This window comes from Gallinula chloropus (genome assembly GCF_964237585.1).
Source record: "Gallinula chloropus genome assembly, chromosome: 5".
Lineage (NCBI taxonomy): Eukaryota > Metazoa > Chordata > Aves > Gruiformes > Rallidae > Gallinula > Gallinula chloropus.
The window spans coordinates 10,202,412-10,218,176 of NC_140090.1; the positions used below are offsets into that span (position 1 = coordinate 10,202,412).

General features: G+C 43.8%; 2 protein-coding genes across 2 annotated transcripts; one reads left to right on the forward strand and one right to left on the reverse strand.

The window, feature by feature from the left end:
• Nucleotides 1-340: 340 nt before the first annotated feature.
• Nucleotides 341-11,724, reverse strand: LOC311192820 (UPF0538 protein C2orf76 homolog). The gene is made up of 6 exons (XM_084265414.1): nucleotides 11,680-11,724; nucleotides 9,120-9,272; nucleotides 7,231-7,281; nucleotides 3,742-3,779; nucleotides 3,525-3,606; nucleotides 341-525 (listed from the first exon to the last, which is right to left on the reverse strand). The coding sequence occupies exons 2-6, from the start codon at nucleotides 9,250-9,252 to the stop codon at nucleotides 449-451; spliced, it is 381 nt and encodes a 126-aa protein (XP_084121540.1). The 5' UTR covers nucleotides 9,253-9,272; nucleotides 11,680-11,724; the 3' UTR covers nucleotides 341-448.
• Nucleotides 11,725-12,008: 284 nt separating this feature from the next.
• On the forward strand, nucleotides 12,009-15,255 carry DBI (diazepam binding inhibitor, acyl-CoA binding protein). Its single transcript, XM_084265415.1, has 4 exons — nucleotides 12,009-12,115; nucleotides 12,253-12,370; nucleotides 14,139-14,201; nucleotides 14,960-15,255. The coding sequence occupies exons 1-4, from the start codon at nucleotides 12,107-12,109 to the stop codon at nucleotides 15,031-15,033; spliced, it is 264 nt and encodes an 87-aa protein (XP_084121541.1). The 5' UTR covers nucleotides 12,009-12,106; the 3' UTR covers nucleotides 15,034-15,255.
• Nucleotides 15,256-15,765: the final 510 nt, after the last annotated feature.

Below are 15,765 nucleotides of genomic sequence, written 5' to 3' on the forward strand. Positions count from 1 at the left end.
CTCTTCTCAAGCTCTCTAAAATACCCAGTGATTTGGTCATAAAACATTTCTGCTTTCATTAAAAGTTTGTACTGTGATGGGATCGTACTGTGCACTGTACAGACTCCATACATAGCTAATATCTGCTGTAGGATCACACCAACAGCAACTCTTTGGTGTGAGAGATTGGTGTGAGAGATCTTGAGTCAGAGGTTTCACCACCTGCTTTGTAAGAGCCAAGCAAATGAAACAGAAATGCAAGGAGAAAAAAAAAAGAAGTCATTTATGTCCCCCAGTTTTCCTTCTCTTGGTCTCAGCATATTGACATAAATTAATTTCTATAGGAAGGGAATTGCACTGTTTGCAAAACAATCCTCTAGGATTTATTGATCTTTAAGAAAAATCTCATTAAGCAGAATAAGGAAAATTTACAACAGGTATGGGAAAACAAAATAATCTCTTGGGATCTTCACCAGGCCGAAACAGGATTAGCTTTGTAGTTTCTGTAATCTTCCTCACAGAAGAATGCTAATTCAGTCTCATTTGCTAGAACAAATAAAAAATTAAATATTTAGCACACCAGTAAATGAATGACCCCACAGCTATTCAGAATCTTAGAAGAGAATTGGCAACTTTTTGGTCAAAGACAATTGTAAATCCCCACACACGTTTTTCTCCCCCTCCCTCATATTTTTGCAAAGAAGACTCCAGTATTAAAGATGTTGTTTAAAACTGTTTAAAAACCAAGAACCTGTATGTATAGAAGTAAATATGTACACAAGACCCCTCAAGATTTAACACAGGCTTCAGAATTGTTTGTATAAGCCTGCAGCAAATTAAGCAACTGCATTTCTAACGCCTTCAAATGCTAGAAAAAATATGAAGCATGATTTTCTCCTTTTTTGTGCATTTTTCTGTTCAGAAAGGGAAAAAGAAACTATTTTTTCCATTAAATTAGCCTGTAGGTATAATAATTTAATACTTAGAGGATCAGTAGAATATTTTACAGATCACTTTACATTCTCCCTCATGACCCATCAAAATATGTGTCTGAAGAAGTTAATTTTTTGCCCTGCTGATGATTAATTCATGAGGCTTCAACAATATGCAAAGTGAAAGACACAAATTGGCTTCTCCAGCAATACCTTCAAATACCTCTAATTATTCACAGGGGATATGGCAGAGCTAAAGGACCCACAAAGGTTCAGAGCAGTCACAATTCTTTCAACCCAGTAGGTCAAGGACTTCCTCTTCTAAAACAATAAGTCAGCAACATTACTAATTCAGAACAGAGACAAATCTGATGGAAAGCCTTCACAATTATTAAACATGGAATTCTTTAAGGTGCTGAGCCAATAAGTTCCACATTCGTTTTTTAAATTAAACCTGAAGTTAATGAAGTCTGCTTGTCTTGTGAAAGGGAAAAAAATAAAAAAGCAAAAGGGTTTTTAGAATCTCAACTAGAAAACAGACAAGACTGCAGTGAATGATGAACACTTTTTAACATACAGCCTGCTTAAAAAAAACAAACCCAAAACAAAAAAATCCCAAACAGACAAGCATTAACTTTGCTGACTAGATAATAATTGCAATAATAATCACTACCACAGAGGCTTTCCTGAGGATACTTATCTAATGTCCTCATAATTTCAAAGTCTCCAGCCCAACCCTGTGAAGTGCCAAGGGCGATCAACTGCAGCTTAGAAAAAAAATGTTCTGCATGTCTCAGATTTTCTAAAAGTAATTCTCTGCTTTATTCTAGTAATTCCTGTCCTGACTAGATATTGGGAAAATGTAATGTGTCAATAGGAGGTTTCAAATCTTCTTACTGACAGAAATGAAACTGTACAAAATGAGGACTAATGGCACATGCTATCAAATTTCACTTCCTTGGTTTATTCTCTTCTACTTCTTGTAGAAGAAGAAAAGTAAAATTTTCAAGATTTTACTACGAAGGCCCCACTCTTACCTTAGCTTATTTTCCTATCAGTCTGCACTGGAATATATCAAAATTCAAAAAGGCATAATGGCACACTGCATTTTACAATGCAGGAGTTTTTCTTTTATATTGCAAATACCCACCATATCCTAATGACTATTTGCTGTCTGGAAAAAAATAAAAAGCTGCTTTGAATTTTCTGCCCTGGAAAACCTACCCCACTCTTTGCAGAGCCACAGACAGGCTGGTCTGTTCCAATTTCCTTTCACTGTAACATTTACTCTGATGTTTTGACACCTTTTTCAAGATCACATCCAACTGTTTTGCTGCTGTAGCTACAAACCTGGTTTCAAAGATGGATAATAGATACAAGTATTTATCAATACCTTTTTAAAAGAAGGAAGCTCTGGACAATGCCACTTCTAATTCAACATTTGGCATTGTCATCAGTCCCCCTTCTGAACTGCGCTGCTACTTATGCCTTAGATGGATAAATATCATGCTTAAATGAATCTTCTGCTAACTGAATTACAGATCTGTAAAACCTGAGTGTCTGTCAGTAATCTTCCTTCCTGAGGAACCTTTCTTTTTTTTCTCTCCACATAAAAAGACCTGGTTTAGTACAGCCAGAGAATAACTACCTGATAATACAGGAACACCCAAAGACCTACAGGAAAGGTATATGGATGCCAGTTGCAGCACACCCCAGAGTAAAACAATGAAGAGACATCCCAAGTCATTTAAAAACTGAAAGTAAATGTCAGGAAACAAGAGCCAAGTAACCTGTGAGAAAGAAATCCCATTCACTAGCTGGGGAACAACCAAAGGGCATGAGGAGGGAGCTTTCTCTGTGAAACCCCTGCACTTGGAGCACAGGCAGTTATGCGTTCCAGCCAGGCAAATCAGATTCAAATGAGCAAATGTCCGTATCAAGGTGGAATGCAACTACATCCCTTAAGTACCCTGCTGCCACAAAGTCATTCAGCCACATTTATGAGAAGCCCAAAGGACATCCAGGGACCATCAATTTTATCATGACAGACATTTCTTTACATTACCAAAAGGCATGCCCTATATGTAGTCCCCTGTCAAAATGTGAGAAATCAGGTCAAGTTCCAACTCTTTGCTACGTTCAGCACATTCTCTAAATGATACAGCCCGAGCTTTCCTGAGCAATCTGGCTATCAGGCACTGTGTGCTGCACATTAAACCAATCTAATCTTATTTCATTATTCCACGCTGGTTCCACTACTTACATTTCTAACCAAAACATCAGTTTAAATGTTACTGATAATACTAAGCAGATGCAGTACTAATAACCTATCTGTCAATCATTTAAAATTACTCTCAGCAGAATTATGAGCCTACCCTCTAAAAATCACAATTTGCATTCTGAACATTTGGGCTGCAGATACCTGCTGCCCTCAGCCCAATGATTTGAATGTACATTATCCCCCCTTCTCCCCTGAATAATTATCAAGAAGTGTAAAGAGCATCAGGAATAGCATTTACTTTTCAGCAGGCTATCCAAACATAATCAGCCAGTTATCAGTTTAATGACAACCACAATGAACAGCACCTTCAGTCAATACAAATGTGCTCCTACCTACTCCAGCTGCTTTCAGCGTACTGTCTTCTTTCAAAATCAGTTTGTCGTCATCTTCCAAACTCACTACAAGTTCACCAGTCTACAGATCAGAGAACCAGAATGCAAAGATAAGAGTAAGAATTTACTCACTGTCTCTGCCCTGGTCTTGCTTGACAGCACAGAGATCTGCCTGCATTAAAGCAGGGATGGGGAAGAATACAGCTAATAATCGTACCTTAGATTTGTGTGCTTGGTGAATAATCTTCATTGTATCTGAAAAAAAACACAGCAGTTATCCTAAAATAAGGTGTAATAAGCAGATAAACTGGAAGTTGTACTTGAGGAAGGAGAGACAAACAAAGGGGTAGAGTTCAAAATCTTTTATTTTATTAACAATTTTGTGTATTCAGTCTAAAAGAGGCGAAAACATCTTCATCTCCCAGTCCTTCAGTCAATCCAGCATTAAGGTACCACAAGCTATTTGGCTTCTGTCTGCTGGCTGAATTACAATAAGTAACTCGTGACCACCCCATCCAGCAGTCACAGCACATCAATCTAAAAGCCAGTGAGGCTGTTTCAACCTAACAGGTTTTACACACGCGATTGGGGCCGGACAAACAGCATTTATGTACTGTCAACTGCTACAGGTAAGTTGATTGGCAGCAAGCAATTAAGACACAGTAACTTCACCCCTGTAGATCCTTGAAATTTTCCTTCTCACAAAGCACCAGAAGTAGAAATTTTGCTAAGCAAGTCCATTTTCCATGAACATATACAGCCTCTCCTCTTTTTAATGCTATACCCTCTTCAGTAATGTTTACCTCTGATATTTGTGCAGTGTAGCACTTTAAGAGATTATGCTATTAAAAAAAAAAATTGCTTTCCTCTGGTAATGTGGGCTGAGCTTTGTTAACAGAAGGGAAAAGTAGGGAAAAATAATAGGATGCCCATGGAGCATTTAAAAAAAAAGACCCAAACTCCAAAGTCTCTGTGTTTGAACAAATTCAGAATATCACATCAATCCCTTCCCAGAAAAGAAGAAAAACCAGTTCTGTTTGCCTGCTCATTTTCTGCTCTAGTTTGGTTTTGTGCATTAACTGAACATTACGTGTTTAAACAGTCTGGTAGGAGAAGGATGCATGAAAGTTAAATATATGCTAAAGCAACTTTCAAACTACTGAGAGGAAGTGTTGAGACGTGCAGAATAACAGAGCTCACACTCCCATTCAGAAGTCTGCTCCATACCACCCTGGCCCCTTTTTAATGTTTTGTTCAAAACATTACAGAAGTTCAAAACTACTCTGTATTCCCACTGCAGAGGTGACTGGAAAGTGTACTAATTGCAGTAATAGAAGCAAGAGACATATTACATTGTGGTTCCTGGATCCATCTTGCACAGAAGCATTGAAAAAAGACCAAGCAATCGCAGCAGAAGTACTCTGCCATCGTGAAACCTTTCAACCACAGCAAATACAATCCAGCCTCTGCTTTAGTTTTAAGCTTCTCCATCTATTTGCTCACATCCCCTTTTCTCCAGCCTTTGCCAGTCATTCTCTGAACTATGGCTTCAAATTGACTTCTTCAAAACTCCACCTTCGGTATCCAGTAGTTTACCACGTCTTTATCTGAGCTATTAACTGGCTCCCCTACCTCTGTTAAAGATGACACTACAGTCTCTTTACATCTCAGATAAAAAGCCTTATGTCCACACAATTGTCTTTGCTATTTCATACCAATTTTAGCCCCACTCAATCATATTCTCAGGTTTTCATGTTTCCTTTTCTGGAAGGAAAAGGAATGTTCCACGACAACAAAATAAATCACTTTCTAAGTCTGACTTGGTGAAGTATTTGCCATGTTGCTCCACATTCATGGAAAAAAAATAATTGAGAAGCAGCTGATGAGAGAAGTTGGCACCCAGGCTGCCATCATCAGTGAAAAGGTGGCAATGACAGGGTAGGAAGATGAGAAGATTGATTGAATATGATGCACACAAAGAAATAAAGAGGAAATAAGAATCATAAGCTTTGAGATAGGAGTTAGAGCACCAAGCCAAAAGGAAAAACGTGATGGCATTGTGCATGACATTGAGAGAACAAAGTGGTGCTGGATTCTGGAGGGAAGGAAGCCAGAAGAGGCACAAGGCGAGAGACAACCAGGTCCAGCTGAGATTGCTGGTGCTGCCAAACAAAGCAGAAGGAAAAATCTGACTCTGACTAGCACTATTCACACAGAAGTTTCATCACCAAAACTCATGTCAGAGCACCAAGAGATGCCAAAAACATGAACCTGGATGATTCACAGCCTGGGGGGGAGGTGAGGAACTTGGCTTTGATTTTTCTGTGAAAATTTCCATGCAGCCAGCACCATCCCACTAAAAGTAGGACCCCACTAACTGGTGTAACAGGTTTTAAGTTCTGCAGTGTTTTTCACCCACATTATGCTTAGTCCTACACAGCACAATCAGGTGCTCAGCCACAACATAATGCCTTGGGAAAAACTAAACTGATGCTCTAAGTGATGAAAGGACTACCAGCAGGGATAGGCAGCACCCACAGGTGACAGCAGTAGTCCCAAACAGGGTCCCTCACCTAAGCCACAGATACCAGGGGGAGGAAGGGCACTTCCAATTCAAACTTACTTAGATTTTAAGACCTTAAATAATATATTAAAAATAATAACAATGTATAAGTCCTTGCCACTGATGTATCATAAATCTTAATCCCTAACTCCTTCTCTGCTTTCATTTTGCACTATCTGTTTTTACCATCAGTGAGAACACAGAATTAAATACTTGCTTCTTTTTTTCTTGATAGGCAAATAAAGTCTATTACCATTCACATGTACTAAGTAGGTTCCTGATCCAATTCTCTGAATCACAGAGGAGGAAGGAGTTTGTCAACTCCAAGAACAGGGGAAACACAGGATCACTTACAGCAAAACTCCAAGGGAGCTCTTGGAATTGCAGAGTTCAGGAAAAGAGATGTTACTGCTATCAGAGTTAAACTCCAAGTAAGGAAGTAATTTAGTTTATTTTCAAAGTACATTCTGTCCCAAACAGATGAAAGGCACATGTTTATACCAATCTTCACCAAAAAAAGAAATATACACATAGCTTTATATTAGAGAATAAAGTCAGCCCAAATTTCACACCAGCCTATTTCCTTCTATCACCTTGAATTTAAGGGTTTTCATACCTGCTCTGAGCAAAGTTCCCCTGCTTCTGTTATATCAGGGAAATTATGCAAGTATTTAAGTCTTAAGCATTTTCAATTTACTGCCTTCAGCTTCTGCTTCACCATCCTTTCTGACTTCACAATTAGTAAATAAATACTGAAATACATAAGCACACAGAGAAATACATTTTCAAAGCATTTGAGATCACAAGCTGCTTACTGGACTAAAAACAGAGTTAAAAGGCACTTATAAAAGTAATAAAATATTAATACCAAAACCCATCAGTATCAATTAGCAAATAATGTATAACATGCAGCCTAATTCAAAGATTAATACAGAACTTCAAAATAATGCTCAAGTTCTGTAGATGTGACCCCAGTGGCAAAATCTCAGGTACAAGAGCTGGAAAGAATTGCAAGTGTAGGCAGGCACTCCCACCAGCATGGCTGCTTTATAGCAGTCTTCTTTTAAATTGTATAGAAAGTGGTATAGAATATTATATCTGCATTTTATAGGAATGAAGACAAGAAAGAAAAACCCCACATACCATACTTGTAATTTTTGAAAGGAGGAGGAAGTCCTGCTCTTGAAGGCACATCTATTAAAATAAAAGCACCAAGTTAAAACAAAGTTGTCTTTTTTGTTGGTTTTTTATTTCCACTGTTTTGTTTGCCATTGTTTTATGCATCCATTCTGGACATGGTTTTCATCAGAACAAATCCACCACACAGAAGACTTGTTTGAGCATCAAATACTAAACCACAACCTTTGGTTCAGACTCTGTAGTTACTCCACACATGATTAACTTCACTTGAGCACGAAGCCCACTCTGAACAAAACAACCTATGAGGACAGTGAGCCAAGGCAATTAGGATATGATCACCGGAGCCTGATCCTCCAGAAATCTGCCAGGAACATCCTGTTAATGGTTTGCACAGCATCTCTCTCTATCTTATACAAACAACTGCCAACTGTCATTCATAAGTGAATTGTTCAGTAAACCAGCCACAAAAAGGAAGCCAAAGTGTAGAAAATTAACTCTTTAGCTGCACTCAGGACACTGCCCACAAGCAACTGCAAGAACATTAATACCTTCTCTGGTCCCAGTGTTCCCAGTGACACCCAGGGACTTAGCCAGGGCTTTGGAAGGTCCAGGCAGTTGAGGGGTGCTCAGCAGCATGAGAGTTGAAACCATAATTTCATTAGTTTAACAATTTATCTCAAACTGCCTCTTCAAAACAGCTTTCAGTAAAGGAAGGAACATGGCTTTTAGACCAGGAACAGCACTGTCCCCTGTGGAATGAAATTACAGAAAGTCTTGTTCAAGACACCAGCTTTGTCTCAAATAACAGCAAGTTGCAATACTGCACACATCAAAAGCAAATGTCTTAGCCTTGATTTTTATTTTGTTTTATTCTTTGTAACAGCAGCTGTACCATATGTTCTGAAAGTGCTTGAGGTTTTCTAAAAGGATCCCAAGATCTTGCCATGCCCATCACTGTCTAGAAGTATGAAAGCTGCTGAAAACTCAGTACAGCTGTGAGGCCCTGGGCAATGTCCTAGGAGTTGCTCAAAAGTTATCAGCTGTAACAACTTAGGACTTGTTTAAGCTGACTTAATGCAAAAAAAAAATAATCAAATGATGTTATTCTGTGCCCTTTGAATGTCTCCATTTAGGTGTGTAGAAATACACCTGCAAGACCAGGGTAACACCCTAACTACTGAATCACTGCGTGGGCTGATCTACATTAATTAACTTTCAGATACATTGTCACTTCCAACCAGGGTTCTAAAACATAAACCCCACAGTTTACAGCTGAGTAAATCCACATCCCAAAGCTCAAGATGGAAAGAGAAACTCAGAAACAAACCTGCACAGTGAGACCTCACAGCGTCAAACACAATTTTTCAGGATCCTCTCACAAATAGCAGACTCGTGTTCCCACATTCCATGTATTGGTGTAGTTCCTAAGGATCAAAGGCTCTCTAAATTCAATTAACTTGCTCCTGTTAATTTACAAATAGCTGCCTGACAGCAGCACTCGAGGAAGCTGAGGCACCAAGCCAAGTGCAGTAATGCCCTTGTCTCTTTTTGACTAAACATGGGGATCTGTGCAATATGAGCTGGGGAGCTGCTTTGGCAGGGAGGTTGGACCCCATGATCTCTCAAGGTCCCTTCCAACCCCTAAGATTCTATGACGCTGTGATTTGGGATGGGGGAGCAGTCTATCCAAATTTAGGCATGGCACAGTGACCATGGAAGCTCTTGTTAACTCCAGACCTCTTATCCAAGGGAGGAGAGCACACAGGGGAGGTAACCACAAAGCTGGCATCTCCAGCAAAGCCACTGGATTACCATTCATTCGCTCCCTTCCACTTTCTTCTGCAGAAACAGCAACAAATGGGACTGAAATGAATCAGACAACCACCCCTTACCCTTCTGCACGAAAGTAATGAACTGCTTTACTGTCTGATCCAAGTTAACTCCATGATACACCACAGGTCTGAAATTCCGGTGTTCAAAAGAGCGAACAAGACGAACTGTGACGGTTGAGTTTTCTGCTGACATGAGAATCAGTTCTGTATAACCTGGAAAACATTAGAGAGAGGGATTATTGCCTTTCTTCTGTCTAAGAGCACAGCTAGAAACCAAGGTGCAGGTGGGCCTCATGCCAAGATTGAAACATGGTGAGAAATTCAATAGCATTTTGTTTTTCAGGACTTCAGCTCTATTATTTCTACAGTAGCAGCAACAGGATCTCAAAACAAACAGGGTTACCTAGGATATTACTGACACTACACACCGGACTAGTGGAGTATTAGCAACTGTGCTGAGTACTACTGCACCAGGCTCCCTATTAAACATGGAAAAATGTTAAGGATAAATGCAAGAATATTGTTTTAAGTGACTGAAGTCTTGACCTGCTGGGTGAGTAAGTGTAAAAGAATGTACTGACATGGACAAAACCAAAACCTTTTCAATATTCTTATACTGTAGAGAGCATAATACCCTGAAAAATGCCTAAGCCCTTACATAACACTCAATTTCACCACCCTGCAGAAAGTAGAACTGCCCCCCCCCCCCCCCCATACACATGCAAATAGTTCTCCTGGTATCCTACCACATAATTACGGGGTTTAATTTAATTCATAAAAGTAGGTCTCTAGAATGGTTCTACAAGACTTATACTATTTAAACAAAGAGCAGAAACTACAACAGAATTGCTGTATAAACCCAAGCCCCTCTACAAACCAACCCACATGCTGTTCTGTTGAGTTTGTTCTCTCCACAGGAAAGTTACTTCCTACCTCAGCAATCTCCCCTATTTTTGGTGCTGGGTATTCCTCAACAACCTTGCCTTCTAGTTACACACTAAACTGCTGTGGCTGCTGCAGCCATGAGCAAAGACTGCAGTCTGAGTGCTGCAACATCAGTCAAGGGCACAGCACCACCTCAGCATCCCCAATCACCACTTCAGTTTCACAATGGATTCTCTTACCTATTCATCTGTTTATGGAGGGACATGGGGTGTTTTTGGGGGTGTACCATTTTTGTTGGGGGGGTAAATTATTGAAGTGCCCCACCATCATAGAGCACCTCCTGCATCACAACTTGCTTTCACATTCCTCTGGTTAATAAGTCACAGAGCTCTAATTCCATTCCCTTTGTAAATGAGCTGAGGTACACAAATAAAAGAAGCCAATGAAGAAAAACATACTGGGGACATGAAAATAACTACATGTTCTTGTCAGATATAAGCCTATTCCACGTGGGCTTGAGATCTAGAGGGTAAAGCAGGGAGTAAAGAAAAGGGGACAGCATTCGATTCACTCTCTCCCACGCAGCACTGAAGGATGCTGTGGGAACACAGAGTCAGGGGAACAATTACACATCACCAATTTTCACATTTACTGCGCAGACCCAACAGGCTTATCCCACCAAGGGCTAGGACCAGGTACTACCCCAAGTCTCCTCACAGGACATGGCAGATTCTCCTCAGGTTGTTGCCCTGGATCAGAGCCACTGATGGTCAATGATGGGCAGAGGCCAACTTAACGGGGTTCAACAAGGCCAAGTGCCAGATTCTACACTCTGGTCACAATAACCCCAGGCAATGCTACAGGCCTGGGGCAGAGTGGCTGGAGAGCTTCCTGGAGAAGGACTAAGGGGTGCTAGTGGACAGCCAGCTGGACATGAGATGGCAGAGTGCCCAGATGGCCGAGAAGGCCAATGGCATCCTGGCCTGGATCAGGAATGGTGTGACCAGCAGGGGCAGGGAAGTGATTATTCTGTTGTACTCAGCTCTGGTGAGGCCGCACCTCAAGCGCTGTGTCCAGCTTTGGGCCCCTCACTACAGGAAGGGAGTTGAGATGCTGAAACACACCCAGAGAAGGGCAACGAAACCAGTGAAGGGCCTTGAGCACAAGTTTATGAGAAGCGGCTGAGGGAACCAGGACTGTTTAGGCTGGAGGAGGCCAAGGGGAGGCATCGCTCTCTACAACTACCTGAAAGGCAGTTGCAGAGACGTCAGGGTCGGTCTCTTCTCTCAGGTGACAAGCGACAGGACGAGAGGAAACGGCTTAAAACTGCACCGGGGGAGATTTAGGTTAGATACCAGGAAGAATGTCTTTACTGAGAGGGCTGTCAGGCCCTGGAACAGGCTGCCCAGGGAGGTGGTGGAGTCACCATCCCTGGAGGTATATAAAAGGCGTGTGGATGAAGCCCCTGAGGACATGACCTAGAGGTGGGCTGGGCAGAGTTGGGCTGCGGTTGGACTCGATGACCTAAAGGGCCTCTTCCAACCCAGGTGGCCCTGTGATTCCTGCGGGAAGAACCTCCCCTGGTCCGGGCCGCCCTCAGCAGCCCCAGAACCCGCAGCGGGACACCACTCATCTCAGCGCACACACACCCCCGCCCCGAAACCAAGCATCCTCCCTGCCCTCGGCCCCCGCGCCCCGCCCAAAAGCGGCCGTTAACGGGCTACAGCTTTATTACCGACTCTCCCGCCGACACTGCCGGGCCGCCCCGCCTCACACAGCGACCGCGTCCTTCCGGTGCCGCCCAGCGCAACGCGGAAGCGGCTGAGGGGCAGCCTGTCCCCGCCCCCGCACCTCCCAGTCGCGGCGGGGCTGGACGGGGCCTCCCGGAGCCCCGCCCCCCGAAGCCCTCCCGGTGGGCAGAGTCGGGGCTCGTTTCATGCTGCCGAGCGCCGCGGCCCCTCCCCCAAGCCCGCCCATCCCGCACCGCCCTCTCATTGGCCTTTTGCCCGGTTTCTCCCCGCCCCCAGCAGGCGCCGATTGGTGCCGTGTTGCCCGTGGGGCTGTGATTGGCTAGCGGGCGCTCTGGCGAGGGGTGAAGGGGCCGAGTGGCGAGGGTGGTGTGGCAGACGTCGGGGGGTCGCGATCGTGTTGGGTTTATCGCCATGTCTGAGGTATGGGCTGAGGGGGAGAGGGAAGAGGGGGCTGTGGGGAAGCGGGAGGGTGGCGGGCATTCCCCTCTCCCGTGCGGCAGCAGCCGCCTGCGGACACTCACCCGCACCCTGACCCGGGGCCTCCCCTTCCCCTCTAGGCCGCGTTCCAGAAGGCTGCCGAGGAGGTGAAGCAGCTCAAGTCCCAGCCCACGGACCAGGAGATGCTCGACATCTACAGTCACTACAAACAGGCCACGGTGGGCGACGTGAACACGGGTAGGTGCCGCGCCGGCCCTTCGCCGGGCGGGGCGGAGGCGGCGGCCGTGCCAGCGCGCCCGGCGGGCGGGGGCGATGCGGTTGCGGCCTGAGGCCGAGCCTGAGGCGCTCCGGGGAGCGCGGCCTCTCCCCTGTTGTGCGCTTCGCTTCGCGCAATCCCGCGATCCGGCCTCAGTGACTCCGTGCCGACTTGGCAGGGGCTTATGTGCAGGCGGGCGCAGGCTGACCTGCTAGAGGCTTGTGCAACTTGCGGTTTTTACATTAACCCCTCTGCAGTCATCTGAATCCCGTGGCAGCGGCCTGAGAATCCTTCGTGTTAGCTTTGTGCAAATATTGGGTTTGGGGGTTTTTTTTTAGAGGCTTCTATCGGCAAGTAGCTGCCTAGGTCAAGGGATGCTGCTTTCATGCAATCCCGGTTAAACAGGCTTAAACAGCGAGGCAAACTGTCCAAGTGTGGAATGGCAGCCTTGAGGGGGATGTGCAGTTTGTTTAAACTGGCTCGGCTACTAAAAAATACAATGGGAAACCAAAGCAGGAGGAAACTGCGTGGAGATGTGCAGCAAGAGGAACTTTCATGGGAGCTGCAACTAAATATCCCATCTTGAAAGAAATGTAGCAGAAATATCTCTGCAGGTACGCTATCCAAAGTCTCTTGCTACTTTGGTCAGTGGCAACTCAGGAGTAACACTTACAATGAAGCCTGTCTCTACTGACCTTGTGTAACACTCGAGTAACTAGAATTAGAAAGGAAAAAGGTCATTTGCTTGGAGCGCTGGCCTCCTGACCCAGTTGCTGGTGGAGTTTATTGGGTGTTGATTGAAGTCAAAGCTAGCAGTGAAGTGTACAGGAAATGGTAAGTATAGGTGCTTGGAGTCTCCTTCCCAAGATTAGCAGCATGGAGAGAGAGAAGGACTGACTTTTTTAAAGATGTGATCTTTGTGATATCAATGGGCCTTAGTATTATTAATGTTTACCAAGGTGAAATGGTGCTGTAGGACTGTTAACACACCACTGTTTCTGTAAGTTGCTGCATTCCTGTGGAGCTGCAGCTAACAGGAGTTGGCTAGAAAATCAATCCGTTTAAGGGTGAGCTAATAGGGGGTTTGCTGGAGTGGAGCTGCCAACTAGCTCTGCAGGTCACATTACCACAAGGGTGTATTTGTGGCTAATGTACAGGCTACTGTCCAGTTCCATTTGTTAATCCTAAGAACTGTCTTTAGGGAGACAGGAAGTAAAGCATGGAGGGTACTTCACATGCAGAAAAACAATATGCATATCCATATCTTCTTCATTTCTCCTCTTATTTGGACACAACATAGCCTGCAATGGAGTGAGTTAGAATTCAGAGTTTATATCCCAAGTTCACAGAACAAATGAAGAGTTATGGGTTAGAAAACATACCATTAACTTGATGATAATGAGTTCTAGGCTGTGTGTCTCTAGCTTTTTTCCCCATGTCTTCACATGTAATGGACCTTAGGGCATTTGTGCTTTACTTTAGAGGTGATGTTCTTTAATCAGATTGGTTTTGTGTTTTCGGAAGAGACTGCTGTCAAGTGTCAGCAGTTCACAGTATTTGGTACTCTTCTGCTCAAGTGCTGTTGTCTTCAGGGAACTCTTGTCAAGTTGCCTTAAGTAAAACAGCTGCAAAGATGAACCATTGTATTTTATTGTAGTTAAGAGGTAAATAGCCTCCCGACAGGGAGTAGGCATTGCCTACACCCAGACCACACAAACTAATGCTGCTGCTTTGCTTATCCTGTCTCAGACCGCCCTGGTATGCTGGACTTCAAAGGCAAAGCAAAGTGGGATGCCTGGAACGCATTGAAAGGTAAGTGTCTGCTCAAAAAATAAAAGTTAATAAATAAAGCTACAAGCAAACTAGTTCAGGAAAGCATATGTGGTTCAGCAAGAAATGAAATTGTATTGGATTGCAAGACAGGACTTCTAGAAGTTCAGAATGCCATGATAATAAACTCTTACTTCTGATTACCTCTGCAAGGTGGAAGTAATCCTCAAAAACGTAGCTTTGTGTGAAAGGAAATTGAGGTGCAAAATGCCCAAGAAGCGGAGCCCAAGATGTTAAACAAAGGAGAACAGTAGCAGCAGTAGCAACCTAAATCTCTTTTCCAGTCCCTAGCCTTGTACCCCAGAGACTGAGCTCTCCCTCCAGTTGTTGTGTTTCTGTTAAAGCTTTCCAAACTGGAAGATGCAACTGGGTGTTCTGTTCTGAATGAGGAGCCAAACAAATTGTCCAATCTATGAAAATGTGGGGTTTTTTTTTCCTGGTGTTTTAAGGAACCAGCACTACATCTAAATGCAGTCAAAGTCGATTGAATGGCTTTCTTCTAACAATTGTGAATGGCCTTAATAAACTAATATACCCTTTAGTTGCTGCCTATACAAATGTAACTGCTTCTGAATGCTTCTCATGACTGATGAAGGTGTTTGTTTTAAACTTCAATAATGGTGTCACAGCTGAGTGGCCACCTTAGCTTCTTTGCCTTCTGGTAGTGTGCTGCTACGTGTGATGGCAGGGAGTTGTGGCTCGTGTGTAAAAGATACCTGCTCCTCTGCTCTGTCTTGCAGGAATGTCCAAAGAAGACGCAATGAAAGCTTACGTAGCAAAAGTGGAAGAACTGAAGGGCAAATATGGCATCTGAGGACTGGATATAGCAGCCACTTGTGCACCTGAAACATGCCTTATTTCTAATACTGTGGAAAACTGGTTCCTGAAAATCATTTTAAATACTGAGTATATTATAGTTGCTTCTCCTTCCGCCTGTAGTTCAGGAGAAGCGGTGTACCTGCCTAATGTACTGACACCTTATAAATACCTTCTGGGAACAAAATCTGGAACTCATTAAAGTGCATTTGGTACTTCAGCTGCTGTGGTGGTCATCCCTCTGAGCTGATCCCTGCCTAAGACGCCTTTGCGGGGCGCAAGCCGAGCTCCAGCCGCGGTGCCACTAGAGGGGGCTCAGGAATCGGTGTTCTGCACGGCGCGGACTTGCGCCCAAAACAAACCCGCGATGTCTGGTGCTGCTCTGCCTCCTTTCTCACGTAGATAAACGGCGGCACACAAAAGCTGGAGCACCACAAAGCTTGTTGCGAAGAAGCTAGGTCTGCTGCTGGGTATGCTAAGAACAGGGTGCTCGATGTTTGTTGCCTTGGGCTGTCGGAGAATTGCACTTCTCAGAGATGTTATTCCCCAACGTTAGGGTTCTGGAGGGAAGGCAGACATGGAGACAGCTGAGCACAAAACCCTCCAGTGAAAGAAAAGGCTTTGCAGACAATGGTGCTGATGCCCTTGATACTGTACTGATGTAAATCCTGAGGCTACAGTGAGGGGCTGTTTTGGTCTGATGGAGTTTCTGATGCTAGAAAAGGAGCCT

What these genes read in the sequence shown, in the direction of transcription:
- LOC311192820 (XM_084265414.1), bottom strand. Translation starts at nt 9,252, where the DNA reads ATGTCAGCAGAAAACTCAACCGTCACAGTTCGTCTTGTTCGCTCTTTT. An exon ending in TTTCAAAAATTACAAGTATG is followed by an intron (nt 3,780 to 7,230) that starts GTATGTGGGGTT and finishes GTTTTTTTTCAG; the next exon opens with ATACAATGAAGATTATTCAC. An exon ending in ACCAAGCACACAAATCTAAG is followed by an intron (nt 3,607 to 3,741) that starts GTACGATTATTA and finishes TCTGATCTGTAG; the next exon opens with ACTGGTGAACTTGTAGTGAG.
- DBI (XM_084265415.1), top strand. An exon ending in GGTGGGCGACGTGAACACGG is followed by an intron (nt 12,371 to 14,138) that starts GTAGGTGCCGCG and finishes ATCCTGTCTCAG; the next exon opens with ACCGCCCTGGTATGCTGGAC. An exon ending in TGCCTGGAACGCATTGAAAG is followed by an intron (nt 14,202 to 14,959) that starts GTAAGTGTCTGC and finishes TCTGTCTTGCAG; the next exon opens with GAATGTCCAAAGAAGACGCA.